Source organism: Motacilla alba, chromosome 11, assembly GCF_015832195.1.
Source record: "Motacilla alba alba isolate MOTALB_02 chromosome 11, Motacilla_alba_V1.0_pri, whole genome shotgun sequence".
NCBI lineage: Eukaryota > Metazoa > Chordata > Aves > Passeriformes > Motacillidae > Motacilla > Motacilla alba.
In genome coordinates, this window is record NC_052026.1 from 2,409,810 (window position 1) to 2,432,812 (window position 23,003).

At 42.1% G+C, this 23,003-nt stretch overlaps 1 protein-coding gene across 1 annotated transcript; it reads right to left on the reverse strand.

The window, feature by feature from the left end:
• Positions 1–275: 275 nt before the first annotated feature.
• Positions 276–23,003, reverse strand: GPI (glucose-6-phosphate isomerase). Its single transcript, XM_038148161.1, has 18 exons — positions 22,765–23,003; positions 18,417–18,507; positions 17,976–18,044; positions 14,382–14,501; positions 12,475–12,558; positions 12,243–12,389; positions 10,439–10,510; positions 9,383–9,427; positions 8,553–8,606; positions 7,599–7,659; positions 6,081–6,124; positions 5,701–5,853; positions 5,263–5,392; positions 4,830–4,906; positions 3,402–3,530; positions 2,901–2,976; positions 2,752–2,818; positions 276–1,326 (listed from the first exon to the last, which is right to left on the reverse strand). Exons 1-18 carry the CDS (start codon positions 22,881–22,883, stop codon positions 1,203–1,205), a joined length of 1,662 nt encoding a protein of 553 aa, XP_038004089.1. The 5' UTR covers positions 22,884–23,003; the 3' UTR covers positions 276–1,202.

Sequence of the window (23,003 nt, forward strand, 5' to 3'; positions counted from 1 at the left end):
CAGCGGGAGAGGACAGCGACAGCGGAGCACCCGGGCACGGGCGAGGAGAGCGTCAAAGCCGCCGGTGAACGCTGCAGCGGGTTCTCCTTTCATACGGAAATATCGCTCAGGTCCGATCGTGAGCCGTGCAGGCGGAGGGGGAAGCACCGCGGAGGTGCCGCAGCAGGGAGGCGCAGCCGCAGCACCCAGCCCGGCCGGGAAGCCACGGCAGAGATGGGCACTGAGGGGACTCAGCTCACACAGTGCAGCCAGCACTGGGGCCAGGAGAAGCAAAGTTTCCTTTTAATGCTTGTGTCTTACCTTTATTAAAGGTGTTACAGAACAATAGCCAGAGCATGCCAGTTTGCTAGCAAGGAGGTTAACAGTAGTAGAGAACAAAAGAGGATAAACAACTTATTGACAGTTTTCTCTATTTCTTTCATTGTTGTTGTCAAGACAGTGATGCTGATTAAACAGTGAGAAATTGCCCCTGGAGGATACCAAAAACATTTCTTCTCCAAGTGACCCCAAGCTTTTGCTTCACAAACTCTGGAAAACTGATTGGAAAAGTTAAGATATCACTGTCTCTTCAGGAACCTTCTTTTTTGGATAGCTGTCCACATAACTTACAGACAAAACAGGAAATCTTTTACCAAACATCAGTAAACTTGCATTTTCACAGTAGCACTGGGAAAAAAAAAAAGTCTATCTTGCTCAAAAGGGATGAAATGTAACTGAACAACCTACAGCTGTAGGTCTGATTCTTTAAACACATTCTAGCTTCCAGCTTACAGTAGAACCAGTCCAAAAAGACAGAAGTCAGCTTACTTGGCTTCAGAGGACCATACACAGTGAGTGAGGCAAATGTTACTAGGGCTGCACTTCAAAAATAGAGTGAAGAAGTTTTACTCATCCACCATACCATTTATTTTCTAGTATCAGTAGGTGACCATCTTTAAGGAAGTTGAGGGATAAGAATTGAGGAATATACCGCTGCACTTTACAGATTAACAGCCACAGAAACAGAAAGCAACTATACAATCTCAGGGTTTCACAAAACTAGTTTCATTTTGTAACACTTGACGCAACAAGATTAACTGCAACAAGTGAAGAGAGCTACATCTGTAAAGTGCTATTTTTGTTAAAAGTGGCTAAAAAAGCACATCTACAACAGATTTGGGTACTCGGTGGTGAGATTGTCGATGTCCTCTAAGTATTTCATTTCAAGCTCTGTGTTTCTTGATGAAATTGATGAGCCCATTTGTTGAGCTATCATGAGATGTCACTGGAGCATCTGACTCCAGTTCAGGCTCAATTTTCTTGGCAAGTTGTTTTCCAAGCTCAACTCTGCATTTATAAAAGCAGGAGAAGAAAGAGAAAGCAAAGTTAGTGCTAACAACTTACAGTATTTACTATAAAAAAATAGAAGCCAGTAAACAGTAACTTCCCAGTGAACACTGTGATGTTTTACCCCTCAAAAATTACCATTGAAGTATTCAACTCAGTGCTATTAATGAAAAACTGGAGTTCTCATTGCTCCTTAGCTGAGCAGACAGCTGAAATTACAGGATGTCTAAGTGAACATTTCGTTTTCAGAGTCAAGCAGTCTTTTCACCTTCACCTTTTCACCTGCAGCCTGCCCCAGTGCAGAACAGCTGGGTCCTGTTTGCTGTTGAACAGGACAGTGCTCAGAATACTGATTTATGGCACCCAAACAATGATCAGCTACAGCCTGAAGCAGCCCCAGCACCTATCCAGGAGTTACAGCCCCACTGTCTAAGAACCTAGGATATTCCAACAGCTGCAAGAAATGAGGCTGGTTCTACAGCATCCCACCTTTCAGTTTTGGATGCCATTCTGGAATTTCATGTGCGGCAGTAAAAGCTGTGCTTACTCCTACTGCACTCCTGATCTCAGAGTTTATAGCAGACATCAGCTTGCACTAGACACAGTCTGTCATTTTCAGGTTCTGCTACAGTATTTGGTTATAGAACAAGCTGTGGTAGCACAGCACCAAAGAATGCATACAAAGACTAAGGCAGCTCAGTGTAAACAGATATTCTACACCTGTGGAGCAAATGTGCTCTTCAGAACAACCCCTCACAGCATAGGCAGGCTGCACCTGAAAAATCTTATTTCTCAATCCCTCTACCTAAGCCATACAGTATGTTTACAGCTCATATTACTACAGATGAAAGAACCTGATTAGCTCCTGACTAAATTTTCAAGTGACACAGTGACAGACTCCCGCAAGCTGCTGTCGCACACGTGGAGCTCCAGCACAGCCCTCAGTCACAGACACAGCCTGCATGAAACCAAGGGCTGCTGCATACACAGACCTCTGCCAGAAATGCTGTCTCTCCAGCACAGGAAAATTAAGAGGTGATCAATCTTTTGCTCATCAGATGCCACTCAAATTGCCTACTAATCTAGAGGTAAAATAATTCTTTTTTCCACACTATAGGGAGAACATCTTCCTTCCTAATTCTCAGAGCAGATGTTCAGCCTGCTTGACTGTTTTCCTCCCTACTGCATCTTTTTTTACATTCATAGTATTTTTCTAAATTCAACAGAGGTCCTTAGCCAAAATTGTTATCCACAAGTCATTATGCATTATAGCATGGTAACCTATCCCCAGAAATTTTTTTCATTTATAACTATCCCATAATCATGTGCTCCAAGTATAAAACCCTTTTGATTGTCTTTTCTCTAACTCATGATAGATTCAAGAATCTTCAAGAAGTATACAAGAAACAAACCAAGGAAACTTACCCCCACTGGTCATAACTGTTAATGTCCCAGACAACTCCTTGAACAAATATCTTGTGCTCGTACATGGCTATAAGCAGAGAGAGATTTATCAATAAACTTGATCACAAAGTCTTCATTAGAATTCACAGATGAGAAATGTATTTACTTACCAATGATGGCTCCCAGGGTGAAGGGGTTGAGTTTTGTAAACATGATGGAATTGGTTGGTCGATTCCCCTCAAAGACCTTTCAAGACAAGACATGCATTGTCACCTAGTATGTTGTAAAAAGCACATCAAACTCACAGGTTTTATCTTCTTTACAGTCCACACTGGACTACTTGCATTAGCAGCAAATACAAAGTTCTGAAAGCTTAAAAGGCCTTCAACCATAAAATTGTAAAATTCCCATGTTTTTTCACAAACACAATGGACAATGTGTCTCCAAGCACCACTGCTGGCCACTGTGGGCTACAAGAATAACCCAAAAGTCACTATCCCAAGGCAGTGCTGAGATAGCCCATGTTTCCTGGAACACCTCCAAGGCTTCAGAGCCAAAGGGCTGCTCTCGGCCTGCTCCAAGTGCCCTGCCAAGGTGCCACTGGTGCCACCCCATCACAGCTGCCCTGCCACCCCCCACACAGCCCTCACGGCCACGGCAGCCCCGGGCACCTTGTGGGGCAGGAGCTTCTCCAGAGCCTCTCCGCTCAGCCCGGCCGCCTGCAGCTCCTTGCGTGCCTCATCAGCAGTCTTCCCTTTCATCAAGGCCTCAGTCTGAGCAAGGAAGTTGGCCAAAAGGATCTAGCAGGTAGAAATAAACACAAGTTACCACTTGCATAGCTGGAATACTGGTACTTGGTGCTTGAGCTCATACCAAGACCTAGACTAGACTTACAAGTCAGTTTTAGCACTGTGGCAGTAAAACATGTAGCAGTTTTAGCTACGGCTTCTTACCTCAGAGGGCCAGGGACTTATAGTTACTATTACTACATGTACTAAAGCACATGTATCCAAAGACAACCAGGACAGTTCTGCAGAATCCTGCTCCTGCTGAAGCCGGCAGCAAGTGTCCCAAAGGCACCAGAGGAGCCAGGACTTCACACAGCCCTTTCACCCATTACAATCTATGATTTCATCTCATTCTACACCATCTCATGTAGAGCCAGGTGCAAGGATTAGTCAAAGGTAACCCAGCTAAGATGTATTTACTCATCTGTATGCAGGAAAATCCCCACAGCTCACCATACACAAATCCCTACTAATGCAGTGCAAGGTTCTAACTTATTGCTCCCTATCTAATGTTAGCCGGCAAATTTATTTGTGGTTTTGTCCTACCTGAAGACACAATAAGTTTTTTACAGTCAAATGAAACTTTTCCTCCTCTTTTGTGAAGTCATACTTAAAATTTTCACCTGTATTTGGTCTTACTTGACAAAAGATTACTATTACACAATGCAAATAGCACTTGTAATCTGAAATCATGACAAGAGTGAAATTCAGTGACTAAAGATGCTTTTGTGAAGTATGCAGTAAATAGTTAATTAGTAAATAAAACCTGAACATGTTTCCAACCCTTGGAAGTTAAAAAAAAAAAATCTTATTTCATTGAAAATCCTTAGTTAGATGATAAACTAAAAACTGGACAGGTTATGAACATCTGTGTTCCTCACCCCAGCCATACCATTACATTCACCAAGTTTTGTTCTAGAATTTGATTCTTGGAATCTTCCTCAGAGATGGTGCCACATCACATCTGAGAATTTGCTTCTTTCTACTCTCCAAGAACTACATTCCTTAAAATTCAAGGAATTTTAAACACTTAATTGCTCAACTCTTTCCAGCTTCAGTAGGCCCACAGGAAACACCACTGAGCTTCCTCAAGAGCTGTCACTGCAATTGCTTCAAGAATAAACATACAACTGCATTACATATTACATATAATTTGCAATTATAATCTAGGTATTTTTAAAACTGTTGTGAATGTTGACAGAGCTTGTGTATAGTTTCAAAGGGGCAGTTAGAAATATCACATACTGCAATACCAAGTAAGCTTCAGTGCCTTGAGCCACAAGAAATATGGTGCCCTGACAAAGAACTTACCTTGTGATGCAAGCCATTTCTGATGGGGTGCTGGGTCTGCACTGGGATCAGGAAGTCACAGGGAATCATGCGAGTTCCTGTAAAAAAAGCCAGGTCAATAACTCTGCATCAGGTAAGTCTTAGAAAACCTTCACTTCTGACCCCATTCTCAGAGCTGCTGGAAAACTCAGTCATTTTTACAAGCTTTATAGAAGAGCATTATTATGCACAGCAGGGGGAAGTAACAATACAGCTCAGGAGTTTCAGCTGTGACCTCCTTATTGTAGTTAAAACCTGTAACTTGTAGCCTTCACAAGCCACTAATTAAAAACCCCATAGCAATGTGATGCTAGGTCAGATAGGAGTCCAACCTCTTAACAAGTGCAAACTCAGCAGACTTCTGCAGCCATTCAGACTTTAATTCCAGAACAAGGTAATTGAACAGTTTGTTTACCTTGGTGAATGAGCTGGTAGAAAGCATGCTGCCCATTGGTGCCAGGCTCTCCCCACACAATAGGGCCAGTGCTGTAGTCCACACGAGAGCCTTTCTTGGTAATGTATTTGCCATTAGACTCCATATCACCCTAAAGAAGGGGGAAGGGCAGGATCACTCAGTATCAGTTTCCATATATACTTCAACTCCAATAAATACTGCTTGTTTATAGAAATTTCCTAAGCACGAGGGATACAGCTGATTCATTTATGGACGTCAAGATAACAGACATATGACGAAAAGTGAGAAAATAAGCTGATATCGATCTTGGCAGCAGTCTCCCGAGGCAATTGAAGACATGCATTAAGTGCCTGCAGTTTTATCTCACACATGCATTGAGGATGCTGAACCAGGGCAGAATCTTATCTGCACTTGGCTGGAAGCTGGGCCAAGCCCTACCTGCTGGAAGTAGGCAGCAAAGCGGTGCATGTACTGGTCATAGGGCAGCAGGGCGTGGGTCTCACAGCCGTAGCAGTTGATGTACCACACCCCCAGCATGGCCAGCAGAACGGGCACATTCTTCTCCAGGGGGGCAGTGTGGAAGTGATTATCCTGCACAAAAAGGAAAGTTACACTTCTGACAAAGCAACTGCCATCCCTCCCAACTCATACATTGTTTTTATTGTTGTGTTGATCCAGTGCGAGCTTCCCACAAACTGTCATTTTAACATCGTTGAGGAGGACGTGGGGAGCTGAACTTTAGAAATCAATGTGCCTTCCATTTCCTTACTAACAACTCTTAAAGAGGAACAAATCTGAAATGGGCATCCCACACTCACCATCCAGTGGGCTCCTGCAAGCAGACTCTCAAAGTTGTCAAAACCTAACAATGGAAAGAAGTCAGTTTGTATTTACTATTATAACTCAAACTTGATTTTTCCTATAGAGACAACTGTGAAACAGTTTCAATTCCTTGTATGCAGCCAGGCTCCCAACTACTAATCAAGTTTAAAGCTGCACCTAAACTTCTCCTGATACTGCATCCCATAAGCCAGACATTCACTTATGCTTAAAGCCCAGAGTTCAGAGCAAGTCCAACTTCATGAAACATAATTCAAAAACCTTTGCCTAAAATCCCCATTTGGGCAGAATGAGCAACTAGAAGGAAAACAGAGGCCTTTAATATAGAGTCTACTTTGAGGCCACATAGCTCTTAGCAAGTGTCAACACTTAATCACAGCCAGTGGGAGACACATCTGCCAACAAAACAGGGCAAGGCTAGCACAGCAGAGATTTCTGCACTGGTGTGAGGAGAAACAGCTCTAATAAGATTCTCGAAGAAAAAGGCTGCCCCTCCCTTCCCTGTTCTTGCTAACAATTCACCTGAGCTTTCTTTGCTTTGTAGTTAGGGTATTTAAACCTTCACTTTCCTAAATGAATAGTTTCACAAGGCTAGTCTTTCTTGAAAAAACAGAAACCCTGACTCATACATAGCAATTGGGAGGTGAAGTGTTTGGACTCAAAGCAGCAGCTCTACCTATGGTCAGAGGCCAGCTGTGGGAGTTGAGGAGTCTAAGAGGAAGAAGTGGAGATAGGCTGGCATGTCAGCAGTCAGCACCAAATCTGCCTGACAGCAGCAATGAACAGTTTATTGCAGATGAAACAGTAAGTGCCTGACTTGTTTATTTTGCTCTTATAATAGGTTTTTCTACACATGAAAACTCCTATTCATATAATTCCAAAAAACACCAAACCCAATGTTATTCTTCTAACTCCAGTCTAAGGGAATTCTAGCTTTTACCTAGAAAAATAAATGACATTATAGTTTCAGACTTTACACATCTGAAAGCAGTGATGAGAGAACAAATGTACTCATCAGGCCCTACAGCCCAGACAAAGTACTGGAAACAAAAGGAATTAACAGCAGGAGGACATAGTTAACAATGCTAATCAGAGCTCATATGCAGAAGCAGAGACAGGACTTTGTTAGTCTGTGTATACTTACAGATACTTACTACTTCCAGTTTAGCAATGTCAGCTGCAAGGTCTGATTTTCCACACTGCCACAGCTTTACATAAATCAGGCACTTTTGGCTATGTGACTAAAGCAATGCAATTTGACTATTTGTCCCCAAGTATGGGGTAATTTCCAAAACTGTATTTGCAGTACTAAAATACCAACATTTCCATTACATTCCAGATTGTTTTTTAGCACCCACATCCAACCACTCAGAGTAGGAAGGTGAATAGTTTTTGCCCCAAATCTGATTCACAATCCACTATTGCTAACGCACTCCAGTTACATTCCTGAAGCAAACAGAGCAATTCTTGGCATGGTGACATCCCAGAACACCTACCAATATGCAGGGCAATGGAGAGACCAATGGCAGACCACAGGGAATAGCGACCACCAACCCACTGCAAACAAGAGATGGTTGAGATGGAGAAGTGCAAGGCTTTTACATCCAAACGATTAGAAAATAGCAGTGTGTTTAGACTGTTCCCAGCAAAATCAATGCTCTTCCTGGTGACAGTTCACTATATATATTTGGCATAGTCAAGGGAACCTGCACATTACAGTGCACCCTAATGAATGCCTTTTTTGAGAGTGTGAAGTTATCCTACTTGTCCAATTTTTATAACATCTCTTAACTAAATAGCTTGATTCCAGTTAACTTCCAAATCCTTAATTTGTAGCTTGTATAACTACTTTCCAAATATCACTCCTCTGCAGGGAAAGCCTGCTTCAGCAAAATTCTGACACTTGGGAAAGGTAACATTCCAAACAACTTCTGAACAGCAGCTCATTTGTCAGGCAATTAGTCAATGAGACATACCAACCTGTTTCTAATTAAGTATAAGGACCAAGACTAAGGACAGTATACTTTAAATATGCATCTGCTGCAAAATCTCCAATCAGGCTCCCATTTCTGATGTCTGACCTTTACCAGGCCTAGGTTATACACCATCGACACCAACAGGCAAATGTCACAGCTTATAATAACTACTTGCATAGAGCAATAAGCCACGACTATCTCCTGTTACTCAACACCTGATCAGACAGCCAAGAACATGGAGGACTCCTCTTCAGACCTTTGACTGGAAGATTTTAACAGAATGGGCAAGAGTCCTCAATTTGCCTTTAGGGGCTTTCGGGTATTTCAGTGCACTGAATACAACTCCTATAATTTAGGAGCTGCTGCTTTAGAAACTGCTTTTGCAGTTTCAAGACATCTGGTTGGAATCCTCTTACTTGCTTCAGAAAAAGCTAACAGTTAACATCTACCACATAATATCAGACATTTACTTACATCCCAAAACTCAAACATGTTCTCTGGGTCGATTCCAAAGTCTTTAACTTTAGGCTAAAATAAACATGAAAAAACACCATCAGTAAAACCAACAGTCATAAAAAGCTCTACACCAAGCAAGCAAATACAGGTTTGATATCTATTAAATAAACAATCCTACAACTACATCTATTTAAAAATATGCATCACATCCACCACAAAAATTACATTTTCATTTCCAGAAATAACTATCACTACTCACTATTAAAAATCAATGACATAGACTCGTCAGGAAATGAATGTAAGTGGCCATATAGTTAAAGCTGGGCTGACACTCAGTTAACATTTACCAGAACCATAATGTCAGTGTCTGACACTCTGCCAATGACTGCAGTGTTCTCTAATTACTGCCAGTGTCTCTACTTCATACTTTTGCATAAAGCACCACATCACAGTGTGCTCATCATAAGCATTTCTCAAATTGCCTGCATTATTTCAGCTCTTACCTGGAGTTTGGAATAACATTTGCTTATGTAACTGCATTCACACAACTTAGGCAATTAGAGGTAACACTCATTAATAACAAGTCATTCCAAGCACAAGAGCTCTCTATTTCAGATTTAAAGCTCTAGCAGAAGAAGCACACATCTATAATCAAAGTCCAGTCTTCGTACAGCTCAATATTCTTGAAGTGTTTCGGTAACTTTGAGTAGGAAAAAAAGGCTTCTGTTCAGGAGGAATGCTAAAATTTGGTATTCAGGCATCTTGAAGGATAGGCTTCCTTGCTAGATTTTAAGGTAAGGCTGCCTTAAAGGTACATGGGAAAAATTAACTAGATTGACTATACTTACAGCATTGGTAGACAAGGCAACAAAATGCTTGGCCACAGCTGAAGGCTTAAAAAATAAACACACAGTTAGAGCTAGAATGTTAACTATTTTAATTTCTACTTATAAAGCTGATCTGCTACCATTTAAACAAAATGCTGTTGACTATCATCAGTTGTTATTAATTTGAAATCATCTTATTCACAATCAGTGTGGGATTTGGCAGCACACCCAAGAGAACACTCTGCTGATACTCCCATCAAGCCCTCCAGCAGCATTCCCTCCAGAGAGGGGCACACCCTCTCTTGCAGTTTGTTCCCAGCCTGGACACCACCACCACAGCTCTGGAGCAGATGGAGCTCCATGTACACCCATCACCCTTCCAGCCAGGGGCAAAAAAACCAAGACAACAGGAATTACTGATAAATGTCAAGCTCGAGTCAGACTTCAGTATTTCAGAAGGTGTTCTGATAAATATGAGTTGTCTGAACAGTAGTGAAGGAGGAATTTCAAAGCCCAGCTTTCAAACTAAGTACAGCTACCCTGACTGGAACAGGTCAGAGATCATCTTCATTACCTGAACAGGCAGTATCTGCTTTTTTTCCTTTAAGAATTTGAAATGGGAGAGAATGAGCCAAACACAAGGTTTCTATTCATAGCACAGCCATCTGCCATAGAAATGTCAGTGCATTGTTCCAACCATAGCTTCACTTCTAGTTTTTTAAGATTTGGCAATCGTTTAAAGGGAGTGCCACACACACTATCCTTGCTTTCTCATTACTAGCAGTTCTACCAAATTCTTGGTTAGCTCTAAGGCAAATACTACACTCTGTTACTTAACAAGATTTGGAGGAATGATGCATGAGAACAATTTCTAATGAAAAACTAGTGGGTTATCACTTTGATTGGACAAAACAGTCTGTCATTACCAAAGCCCTGAAATGATCTAAGTACATCATTTGCTAAGCTTATGTTTGGGCTGTTACTGGCTCTGCTCCAAAGCACACAGAATGACTAGGAAGAAGTTGCACAACAAAAACTGCTGCATTCTGTTACTTAAGCCACACATCTCAGACTTACATCATTAGCAGCACGCAGGAACCACTCTTTGGCTGTTTCTGCATTGGTGATGGTTTCCTGCGTGGTGAAGGTCTGCACGGTGGAAAACAAGCAAGCAAATAAAACAGTGTTCTTAACATGGAAACAACTTCAGGTTACTAAAGCATCACATGTTTTGATAACTAGAGCAGAGTGATTCTAGATCACATAACACACAGCTGCTGCCAGATTACAGAGAAAACTTTATGAATCCAGTAAACACTAATCTTGCTAGATTTACCCATCTAGTTTTAAATTAGTATGTACCTGAAATTGGAATAATTATTCCCCATCTCCTGCCTTCCCATTCCCCAAACTGTTTTGCAAAACCTTGAGACTAAAGTCTTCTACTTTAATTTTTTAGTAAAAGACTGAAGTTTTACTGTTCAACTAAAAACAAGCTAATTGAACATCTAAACAGGATAATCTAGCTAGACTGTCCTATTTTTCTTCTATTCCTACTTTTTCATGGAAGAGCACTCATTTCTGCCAAGACTCTTGTCATAATTTTTCTTTTGCTGATTAGAGGAAAACATTTTCCTGCTTTATGAAGTGTGCACAGAAGTTCAGTCATGCAGTTTTGCAAGTATCTACAACCATTCTGATTTACTCAGCCATCAAAATTTAGCTTTAAGGGCGAACACTGGATTCATCCTACTCTCATCCATCTCCAGAAATACTTCATTATGAAACATAAGCCTGTTATGGAAAGAAAAAAATGCCATTCAACCTCTTCCAAATATAACCAATTAGCTAACTACAGTCTGGCAAACAAACTCAAGTGTTACTTTTTCAATTTGGCAGTTTTCTAAGCCTTTGAACCGTGATCCCTGGACTCAATTATTGTAAGTGACCATCAGTATTACTTTGTGCAGTTTCCTTATTACTCCATAAGCTGTTGCTCGGCTGCAGCAGTGCCAAGATAAGCTAATGAGCACTGTGCAGAGCACAGCCAGCACTGCACACACGTTCATTTGCTGCAGATTGTCTCCAACAGCAGAAAGGCTCTACTGTGCTTTACAAACGAAGGCCACCCAAGTTATGTAACCACGAAGTTTGTCTCCACCTCTTTCCTGTGCTCAGACAGAAGCATTCCTCAGAGGGAGAGGGCTGCTGGCAATTATTGCTTACAGAGTAAGTTCTTAGCAAGGCAAGACTTAAAGGCAGCTATTCAGTCTGCAGTCAGAAATAGGTGTCTTATGAAGTACCAGCAGACTATCTTTACCTCTAAGTAAAGCAGCTTAGCATTTATAGTGCTCAAGGAACTCAGCATTTAAGTTATTTAGGTGAAGGTATTGTGACTGCCCTATAAAATGGAGATTCTTAAAGTATATGCAATTCATTCATGCAAAAAACCAGAACGTTTAACAAATACACTGTACTTAAAATAAAGGATCAAAAGTTCTTTAGGAATGAAATAATAGCCAGAATTTCAAAGAAATAATTACATTGGATCCTACATTCCACCTACAGAAAAATGCAGGAAAATAAACTTTTGTGAATAAAGCTAAAACTTGCTTGACTGAGAAATAAACCCCAGACAACACGAAATTGTTCATGTATCTTATTTAGGTTAAGTAATTCTCAGCACTTGACTTACAGATCCCCAAGAATTTCAGCAGCAACACAACCTTGTACTGCAAGTTTAGAAAGAATCACAACAGGCCTCTTTAGAAATAATCCACACTGGAAGTCTCTGATCCAGATATTCCTGTGGACAGCCCTCTCTTCTGACTGAACTCTTTATCAGCAGAGCAAGCCAAGGCAGTGCTTGTATCAGACATACCTTTGATGCAATGATGAAGAGAGTAGTGTCTGGTTTGAGTTCAGCCAGGGTTTTGGCTATATGAGTACCATCGATGTTGGATACAAACCAGACACGAGGGCCTCCCTTGGAATACGGTTTCAGGGCTTCAGTCACCATCAGAGGGCCCTGGATAGAAGCCACAATTAGATTTTACCCTCACTGTAAGCATGCACACAAAGATGGGCAGGCTGTATAGAAGTCAGGGGCTTACCAAGTCAGAGCCACCAATCCCAATATTGACCACATCAGTGATTGCCTTTCCAGTGTAGCCTTTCCATTCACCACCACGGACCCTCTGTGGCAAAAAAACCAACAAAACAAAAGACACAATGACCATTTTATACTTACTCTAAAGCTACTGATACTAGCCCAGCACCAGGAAACAGGCTTTGTTTTCAGGTATTGTTGTAGAAAGTTGCCAAAGACAGCTTTCAAGCCTCTAGACCTCAAGGCCTACACTCAGCTACCTTCCTAGCCAGACATTGTATTATGTCTAAGAAGTAAAAGCACACCACAACATCGAACACTTAATGAAGTTAAAACTCTCCCCCCTACTGTATGAACTGCTGTAGCATTTACTGTGTTTGATAGAGACATCTATCCAAAAAAGATAAAATCTTGGGCATTAAACTATGTGCAACAAATAGCTGAACCTGAAGCTGTTCTTTAAGTGCCTTTAATTAGAAAGAGCTTCACTAACTAAACTGGAAGACAATATGAATAAAGCCACAGAGATAAGAGATTTATTGGCCAACTATTCTAAAAGCTTTTCTCTTGCAAGTATGCTTTGCATTAGGATTTATTTCTGGGCTGCACCTTAACAGTACATAGTCCTAAGTTCCTGCTCTATTCCTGTTCTTTAAGCATCACTGAAAGTTCCAAAACAAAATTGCAATCATTAACTAAAACTCTACATTGAGTTTTGTCCATCATCTACCACCTATGCATTCAAACTGCTCCAATCACAAAAGCAATCTCTCCAGTATCATGAATACTTCCAAGTACATTCCCCAATTCTAAAGCAATTTTTCTACATAGCCCTTAGTTATGCTGCTACTTGCTCTCCTTCACTACAAATGTTTAAAATTCTCATTTTTCCAAACAAAATCCATTTTTACTAACAGCATTCCTGTACCCCACAGATGATATTGCCACAGTCTTAAAATCCCATCTGCTAAGTCAACCGAAACCAGCATCTTTGTTAATATTTTTAAAGACACTGCTTAACATGATTTTTGTTTTGCAGAGAAGATACATCCACACGAAATTCACAGGTTCTGATAATTGAAACCATAGAGCAAACAAGAGGATGGCACCAGTGAAAACTCTTGTTTCGCACTACCAAAACCTTAATCAGCCAGAAATTCTACAGTGCCAGACACCACAGAATTCTCATGGCCATTCAAGTCTCACAATATATGAGGAAAGTACCCAATCCACACCAACTGGTGTCAGTTATTGTGGTTTTGGCATTTATCATTAAGAACAGAATGCCAGCTCATTCTGCATAGGTTAGAAGTATGAGTTGGCAGGGAAACAGGGCTCTACCACCTGGCTAAGACTCACAACAGCAACCAAGCAGGTCCAGGTCCTCACAGCCTTGTTTAAAATGCATTAAAACTATCCTGGTGGGTATTCTGCAAACAGAATAGAATTAAAGTAATTTGACCTAAAACCAGAAGGTCCTTAAACTATTTAAGTAGAGCATAATCAAATTGCAATTGAGCTGGGACCTTCTACCTCCCTCCTGATTTTACACAAACATTAAGAGGCAGTTTCTACCTGGTGCAGCCAAATAGTTGAAAAATTAGCAAGAAATAAAGTTATATTGGAATGATACTTAATGATTTACAAGACTTCCAAAGTACACACAAGATTACTGCTGAAGGAAGAAAATCTAGGGAGCCCATTAAAGAAAAACCCAACTGGAGACAGGGAGAGAAAAGTGAATCAATAAAATCATCTCCAACTCCATACTTGAGCCAGAACTACCATAAAACTCAAAGAAGGACACAATTCATGTGAAGCAGTCTACAAGCAACACTTCACAATCCACATGTAAGAACCTGGCTGGGTATAAAACAAATATATAAAAAATAAGCTGTGGTGGTACTATACCTGACAGAAGTGTTTCATTTTGTCCAATACTTTGTTCACTTCTGGAACAACATCCTTCCCATCCACAAGGATTGGCACATTGGAGCGATTTCTCAGAGCAATGTGAAGCACAGCTCGGTTCTGAAACAAGGGGAAAAAAAAAATCGAGATGAGGCCCTTTCCAAGTCACCCCAGGGCCTCAGATGCCTCATCCAGAAGGCAGTATAGTCATCAAGATGTAAAAATCCTTTAAATTAACTGGGATTAGTAGAGCAGTATTTTCAGTGTGTGTGCATACACACATCAGCAGCTACCTCCATCACCCTCTCACTTCACCGACTCAGTGGAGGGGGCTTACAACAGCAAAATATGCAAAGTAATAGTTTACTTGGGAGAAAAAGCTCAAAATCCCTTTAAAAGCATTTAGAGATTGAGGTTCAGAATCCAGCAATATTCATGACCCAGTGATCTTTATTTTGGCATGCTTTAGGTACTCAAGAATGAAATTGTTTCTTATTAAAGACAATACTGAAAAAAAAATCAATTACAACAAGCAGCTGGAGTTATTTTCTCAGGCATCTTCTCAATTATCCTGAGTACTCCATTTAATATAGGAAGAGAAATAATTTAAAGATTGACAACAAAGGATACAATAGCCTCATCCCTCTATCCACTGCCCACAATTAAATGCTGCCTGAACACTTGCACAGCAAATATATGTAGTAGTTGTGCTGTAAGAAAAAAATCTCTTAGCATGCACAATTTATGTTACTTCTCCACAGCTGCACATAAGTCAAAGTACCAAAATCTGCCCTGTGGTTCGGCTGTTTAAGAGCTTAACAGTTTTAATCCAGAATGAAGGAATTAGTCAATACTAATGAAGAAATTAAAAAATTAGTCTGCTCTACCTCATTGTTCCACAATGAGAGGCACTGTGAGACAAAGACAACACAGACAATATCAACTGCCAAGTTATGATTTAAATACCAAATGCTAATTCAAAAATCATTGAGTTTGTGGTTGCTGACTTGGAATACAAAAAAACCTCTTTCACTTGCTAATAAAGTATACCCACTCAAATTTGGAGTGAACAGAGATTTTTTTGCAGTGCTTAGCCGTGGAATGGTATCTGGTAAGTACTGCTCACTATCAGGCTTGAAGGATGCTTTGTCTAATTAAGAAGAGGCATACTTGACCTGATCTCTGTGGTTAAGCAGAAGTATTCTCCAAACACCATGCAGGCTATAAAGACTGTCCCCATGATGAGTGGCCAGATGAGTTACCTTGTAATGCTCTTTGCACCATATCAAGCCCCAAGTTTTAACTCGTCGGGACAAACACCTGGCAGCGACACACATGGGTGCACTATAAAGAACTTCCACATAAGCACACACCATGCAGCCAATGCCTGCAGCACCAAACAGACAAGTCTAAAATACCTCAGACAGATATCCAAAGAATGTTCTAAAGCAGATCAAGAGCAATGGACGAGTCAGTTCTTGCCATCAAGAAGCTCCCTCACGTCTTACTGCTTTAGGTTTATTCATGCTGTTTAACAGCATCCTGCTTAATGTCGGAATCCAGAACGTCCCTCTGGGTGCCCTGGATGGCCTGAGCCGCTGGCAGGGGGCTCTGAGACCCTGGCATGCAGCCAAAGACACACGTGGGGTTTTGATCTTAGCCCATGGAGCAAGTTACCAACTCTGTATGAAGAACTACAAGCCACACACACAAGTTTAGATAGCATAGTAGAAGTAGTCACGAAGTGAAAGGAAGGATTTTTGAGTGCTGTACAGGGGGGTTTTAAGCCTTGTACGCAGGGGTCCAAGTTTTGTACATGGGGGTAAGGAGATCTAAGATGGAGGGATTTGGGTGTGCCCTGTCCTCTTTCTTTCTCCTTCCTAGCCTCCATGTCTTTGGTGATGTTGGCACTCACAGATTGGTTTAGAGTAGAAAGTCACCATTCAATATAGATAGTAGGTATTGGAGAAAAAGTATAAACATGTAACACGTAATATATGATATAAAAGATGGCACCAGCCCCTGGGAGGGCAGTGTGCCTTTGTCTGAGCTGCTGAACGGGCCACAGCAGTTCAGGAGAAGAATCTTTTAGATAACCAACAATAAACTACCTTGAGAACAGACAACAGAAGACTACTGAGTCTTTCTTTGAAGGCACGGGTTGGAGGAGGGACTTCTCCATCTTTTGGGGTCACCTCAATCTGGGGGTGAAACCCCACATCTGGTGTCCCTGGGTGGGCAGGAGACCTGACAGTTTAACATCTGACAGTTTCAAGCTGGCCACATGCTCCTATTCCAGAGACAAACCAACCTGATTTGATATTCTATACAAACAAAAATTAGGCAAACCCCATCTAAGTCAACTTGTGAATTGGAAGGAAGTAACTGAGAAACAGCCTTATAAAAGGTGTTTCTAGGCTTACAAGATACACAAAGTGGTATCAAGACAGCAGGAAAAGAGGGAGCTGGCAGCAGAAACTGAACACAGAGTTTGATATTGTGTTTAGGTTCCTTCTGTGCAAATTGCACCCTTCTGAGACGTCAACTGCTACACCTGCTCTCAATACACAATGAAGAACAGCTCCCTAGTAGCCAGAGATAGGCTAACCCTGTAATAACTTGTGTTCATGAGGCTAGTGAAAGGCAGTATCAGACAAACAACCCTCCAGACAGATTTAAGACTCCTCACCCTCTTTCCCTGCTTTCTTTTTCCAGTAGCTACATCTGCAAATTGAAGGCATTAATACAGAAGGAACAGGAACCACTCCTCCAGTGAAACTGTGTTTGTTTCTGTCTGTGCCTTTTCACAAACATGAATCATTCACAAACAATACAATGTCCAACTGCTGAGTTACTTTAAGCAAACAGCTTGTGCAATAGCTAAACCAGTGAATAGCCAAGTCAAAGGAAACACTGGTTTCTCTGAATTTGCCTCAAACATAATAAGTAGCCTTAATTTTAATGCAGACCAATTAAACCCACTGTACTGTGGAGTTCCCAGTTTTCATCCCATTTTTAATATCAGAAAAAGTACAGTTGGCTTTCTATATGTTTTACTAAAGATTTAACCGTAACTAGAACCTTCAGATTTACAAAAGGAGGAAGGTACTCATCCTCTTACTGACATACATGGCTAATTTCCCAAGACTGTTTATAGTCTCAACTGTACCAAAAGACAAGCAGCATCACAGCCCCAGAGAGAAGGTCTTACACAATCCTCCCTTCACACCCTTTAGGCAGTTTACTAAGCTTTATGAACACTAACACTAGGCATAATCATGTAAGGGATACCTGGAATGCAATACTCTGCTCCATGTCCTTTGCAAGGTCTAACTCATCTTCCTCTCCACAAAACAGGGAAGAGAAAAAAAAATACCACCAAAATCCCTAAAATAAGATGTACTGAAGGAATGAGGTATTTTTGGTAAGAGCTGTAAAATTTTCTCTTGAAGTAGTGCAGCAAACATTACAATCACTCCGGATTTCAAACAAGTATTTAAAGTCAGTGTTTTCAGACTTTGCTTACACAGATGCATAAACATCCATAATAAGCACAACTAAAGTGGAAAGAATCATGGACAGAAATAGCCTTACCTCAGTGAAGTTGATCTTCTCTCCACTAAACATGCGCTCTCTGGCACTTTCCACACCCCTTGACTTTGCCTGAGAAAGGTAAATACAGATTCCTCTTAAAATAGTGGAAGCCAACACGCATTACAAAGGTCCAGCTACAGTAAAGAGTATGAACATTTAACACAAGACAGGGAAACAAAAATGATGGATCAAAAGACCCACTAGATTCTAGGTTTGAAAAAATTATTTTCCTTTTTCAAAGCACATTTTTATGCAGATATGCATTGAAAAATGGCTTTGTAACTCAGGGCTAGATGACAATGCAAGAATTTGAATCCTGCCAAGACTTCTAAACAGATGCCTTTTAACTTGTATGTTAGCTAATGTTTATAAACAGTGCTAGAATAGCGAGTTGCAGGTAAAAGTTATTTTGTTTATTAATGCAAGATTTTAAATAGTTACCAGTTCCATCAGCATTTTCATCACTTCTTCTGTAACAAGGTTCTTGGAGTAATCCAGTAAGATATCCCCATGGTCAGTATTCAGGGTCAAGCTGTCAAAAATCAACAGGTTGTTTAATTGCAAATTCCCAAGGAGTGACCGTTTTAAGGAAGACAATGGTAACTCTGCTATAGATTACAAAAATAATGGGAATCCTAATTAGACTAAGCTAGTAAAGAAGAGTGACCAATTTGCCCAAAAAGTTTTATAAAATGACTGCTGTTTTTTTGAAAACCATGTTTTCCATAATCTGAATTACAGTGTCCACTTTCTGCTTGTGAAAACCCAAACACAATGAAGTATATTTGATGCATAGCTGGACAATCACATATTGTTTCCACCAGCATTCTGTAGCAATTATCAGCTTTTTCCTACTGTATTATCAGTAAAGAGCTTTTCACATTCTTCTGCTGCTGGAAAATTAAGCTGTCTTCCTACAGGTCCTGTCATTCTTTCCTACAGAGTCTTGAACAAGTCTAATTTAAAAATCTATACAACATCGTGAACACAAACCTTGTCAACTACTTGCAGAATTAAACCCCATTTGTGCATGGTTTAGTCTCACAGTCCTCATTGATTCAGCGGAGGTCTCCAAATTATTTAACGAATAATTGGCAAGCTACAGCCTAATCCATCAGAATACAGGCACTCTCACATCTGAGAGGAAACACAGCAACGAAACCAAGTGAGCAGCCAAGTGAGCCCAACTGTATTTACTATCCTTGTATCTATGTGATAGGTTCTGTAGTTCCTCTAGTCCTTTACAATATTGTTTTACCAATTTCTTCTTTGCAATAGTTTCCAACCAAATCTATACAATTACTCTACAATTACAACTGAAGAGCTGAATTCTGTAAGCCAGCCTTTGATAAAAGCACATCTTACTCTCCCTGTTGCTCCACACACATCCCTCACAGGAAATTGCAGCCATCTAAATTCTCTGTGTTTCTGCCGTGTTCATTTCTGCCTTCTGCCATTGTCTGTCTCCCTGCTGCTTCCTTCTCAATACCTGAGCACAGAAGCATGCTCTGTTATTTTAGCCACCACATATGCCAGAGACTTCACAGGGACACACCACAGCATAATTGCTTTTCATACATAACATGACAGAGCGGGCAAGCTTCTTCAAAGGAAGAATGGAGCTGAACTCACAATAACAGTAATAACCAGCAAGGCCTTAACATTTCAGTGGTTTCACTTACTGTTAACTTCATTAACTGTTCACTAACAGTAACATCCCTCTTATGGTCTTAAAATATAAGCACGAATAAGGAAAGGAAGGTGCCTTCAAGCACAGTCTTAGAAGCATGTTTCTTTAAGTGAGAACACAGACAAGCAAGGAAAAGCAGTATCAGTGCTGTTAACCACCCTTTTCCTCAGCAGGCTGCCAACAGTAATCCTGAAACCCTGACCACCCAGCACCAGGATCCCTGGAATATGGCTAGCTAGTGGAAGGACTGGTTTGGCTCACCTACCACAATTGTTACTCAGATACAGCATGGAAGAAAAAAAGAACAAGTCTTTGATATTTGATGCAATTTATTTAAAGACATGTCAGATGTGAACACATTTCACTAATGACACAGCAAGACCATCAGCATACTAACACTTCTTCAGTTTAGGGAAGTAGAACTCTTGAAATTCTCCTTCTACATTAAACTGCAGCTGATAGCCTCTCCCAGTGTTCTACTCCACAAAGAGAAAGGATTTCATGTTTACTTGAAATGTCTTCCACCTACAATTCATTACTTTACATATATGAATGAAAAATCAATCTCACTGGACCTGGAAGACAAAATATCTCATGAAATTATGGCTGGATTCAAGCCACTGCTCAGTTGAAAAAACTGCAGAAACGTGTTACCCAAGACTTTCCAGGCAAAACCAAATGAAGTAACGGCTACCAGATTTAACTTGCCACACACAAGGTGGAGCACACAGCGTGCAAGGTAATCCTGTGTTAAGCCCTTATAGCAAGGGATCCATCCACCCTTGGTTTAAGCAGAAGCCCCAAGCCCTGCAGCTGAGCTGTGTTCTGCCCCAGTAGCCACCCTGCAATGCAGCAGCTCGTGGCAGTGCAGCTCAGGGGGGGACAAGAGCCTTGTCACGTAGGCCACAGCCACCTCCAAGTGATGCAGCCCTTAACCTGCAGCATCTCAATGATTTCATCTCCCACCACATCTTCCATTTACACTGGAGGCTCTTATCCTTGACAATGGGCAAGCCAAGCAGCAGGAGTGCCATTCTAACACTTTGTGTGCATCAGGGGTACCTTTGTCAGCACCCAGACATCCCTTACCTGCTGAGTATTATGATGTCTGCATCATATCTCTTCTAACCCTTTCAAAACCAGCAGTTTCCAGTGAACAACCCATGTTGATAAGAACTCCTGTTCCTATCAGGCCTTACCTTACCACCTTGGGTGGCAAAGAAGGCAAAGATCTCTCACAGGTGTGGCTACACTCCTTATCAGGAAAACAGCACATACAAATTCTGAACTAGGAAAAAAAATGTCAAAAGGAAGAAAGGATCTTTCATATACATATTTGATAGGATGCAGACAGTGAGTGTAAGGTTCTTCCAATAATATTAAACAGATACTTGTGCCCAGATATAAAATACTCTGATTAAAACTATTCACACCGGTCTGAAATTCCTCCAGAACCAGGATCAGGAAGCACTTTCATCTGGGTAGAGTTTATATTTTCCTTCTAAAGGAAGGAAGTCAATGATTTTACAATAACATCTAGCAGAACTAAAAGATATTCATAAACCTTAATTTCACATGAAGGAGGTTGCAAACTACACAGGACCACGTGGCCAAACCTCCAGACTACGGTTTTCAACAGATATTAACTACCATCCTCCTGCTGATCTGGCTCAGAGCAGCCAGCCCTGGTAGGAGTACCAGTGAAGCTATCAGCCCTGCAAATGTACTTTGCTATGAGGAAGTTCTCCTGGACTAGAATGAGATGGCTTTGCAGGAAACAGGAGTGAAATAATTAAAAGAAAGGATTAAGATAGATGAAGCAAACTTAAGACACTTCAACGGTTTACTTATGGGCAGCACAAAAGGTCATGGATCAGAAGAGCTATTTGAAACAACTAACCTCAGTAAAGACCAATTCATCAAAAAATACTGGAGATAAGGAAAACTTGCAATGGGAACTAACTCTATTAGTGTGGAACTAGCAGATTTAGTAAGATATTACTGATCAATTTCTTAAAAATATAAAAAGTCCTGTTAAAAGGGCCAGGCGAAATCATTACTCGAAAAATTTAGCATACTTTTTCCATCAATTCAAATGATATTTTATCTCACATACACTGATATGCAGGACTTCATACACAATCTTTAAGTACAATGTAAGAATTTTCTAATGAGCTCAAAAGGGGAAAAAAAATGCCTTTACTCAGGACAAAAATGAAAAGCTTGATGCATGCAACAAGTCTTATCACAACACTCTAGAATGGAAGGTCAGTTTATCTCTATTACTCAGGCTCACTTTAAAACTCAAATCTGGGATGCACCTCATAATATTAGACTTTTCCGACTGCTGCTATAGTACAACACGGTATCCACACGCGTGCCTTCTCAGCACGGTCTCCAGCAAACAGAGAATACGTGTCCCACTTTACAAGATGAAGGCGCTGAACGTTGTCACGATGCCTCCACTTGTTACTTCCTCCTCTATGCGCTGCAAGGCATTCTGTGTAGCAGCGCTGGCGCGAGGCGAGGGAGGGCTAAACCTCCTCACGGCCCCGCCGCCCGCCTCAGGGCAGGCTCGGACGGGCGGAGGGGGCGCAGGGGGATGCGCGGCCCCTCGCGATTTAATCGCGGAGCTTATCGTGACTAAGCACGGCGTGCGAGAGGCTGCGAGAGCCGCCCCACAGTGCGGCTGTGCGAGCGCAGCGGGCGCTGTGCTGCCCGGCACGTACCCTGCTGCAAGGATGAGTCAAGGGCAGGCGGCGCGGCCGCCCCTCGGGGGCTGCGAGGAGCTCCCCCCGCCCCCGGCCCGGCCCCCCCGCCGCATGTGCCCGGGCCGCCATGGCCTCGCACGGCCCGGCGCGGCCCCGCCGTGGCGGGCACGGCCCCGCGGGTCCTGCGCCATCCGCTCCCGCTCGGGCTGCGCGGGGGGAGCGAGCGGAGCGGGGCCACGCGAGCCCAGCCCGCCGGGCCCGGCCGCGCCGCGCCCCTCGCGGCCCCGCTGCCGCGGCTCCCCGGGCCTCGTACGCGGCACCGCCCGGGCGCGGGGCCCCAGGGCCCGCGGCCGCTGCCCCGCTCAGCCGTGGGGCCGCCCGGCCTCACCTGAACTTCTGGAAGCGATCCTTGTCGGCCTCGAAGAGCTGCCGCAGGACGAGCTTGGAGGAGTTGGCCTTGTGCCACTCCACCAGCTTCTTGAAATGGGGGTCGCCAGACAGCGCCATGTCCACGGGATGAGCAGGCAAGGCGGGATGAACCGGGCTAGGCGGCGAAGCTCTCGCCGCCGCTTCCGCTTTTATAGCGGCGACGCGGCCTCCTGCGGCCGCCCCGCCCCAGCCGGGCCC

Excerpts from the sequence above, each read along its gene's own strand:
- GPI (XM_038148161.1), bottom strand. The coding sequence starts at position 22,883 with ATGGCGCTGTCTGGCGACCCCCATTTCAAGAAGCTGGTGGAGTGGCAC. Across the intron at positions 12,390-12,474 it reads GGATTGGTGGCTCTGACTTG|GGCCCTCTGATGGTGACTGA; the intron begins GTAAGCCCCTGA and ends GCTTCTATCCAG. Across the intron at positions 7,660-8,552 it reads ACATGTTTGAGTTTTGGGAT|TGGGTTGGTGGTCGCTATTC; the intron begins GTAAGTAAATGT and ends TCTTGTTTGCAG.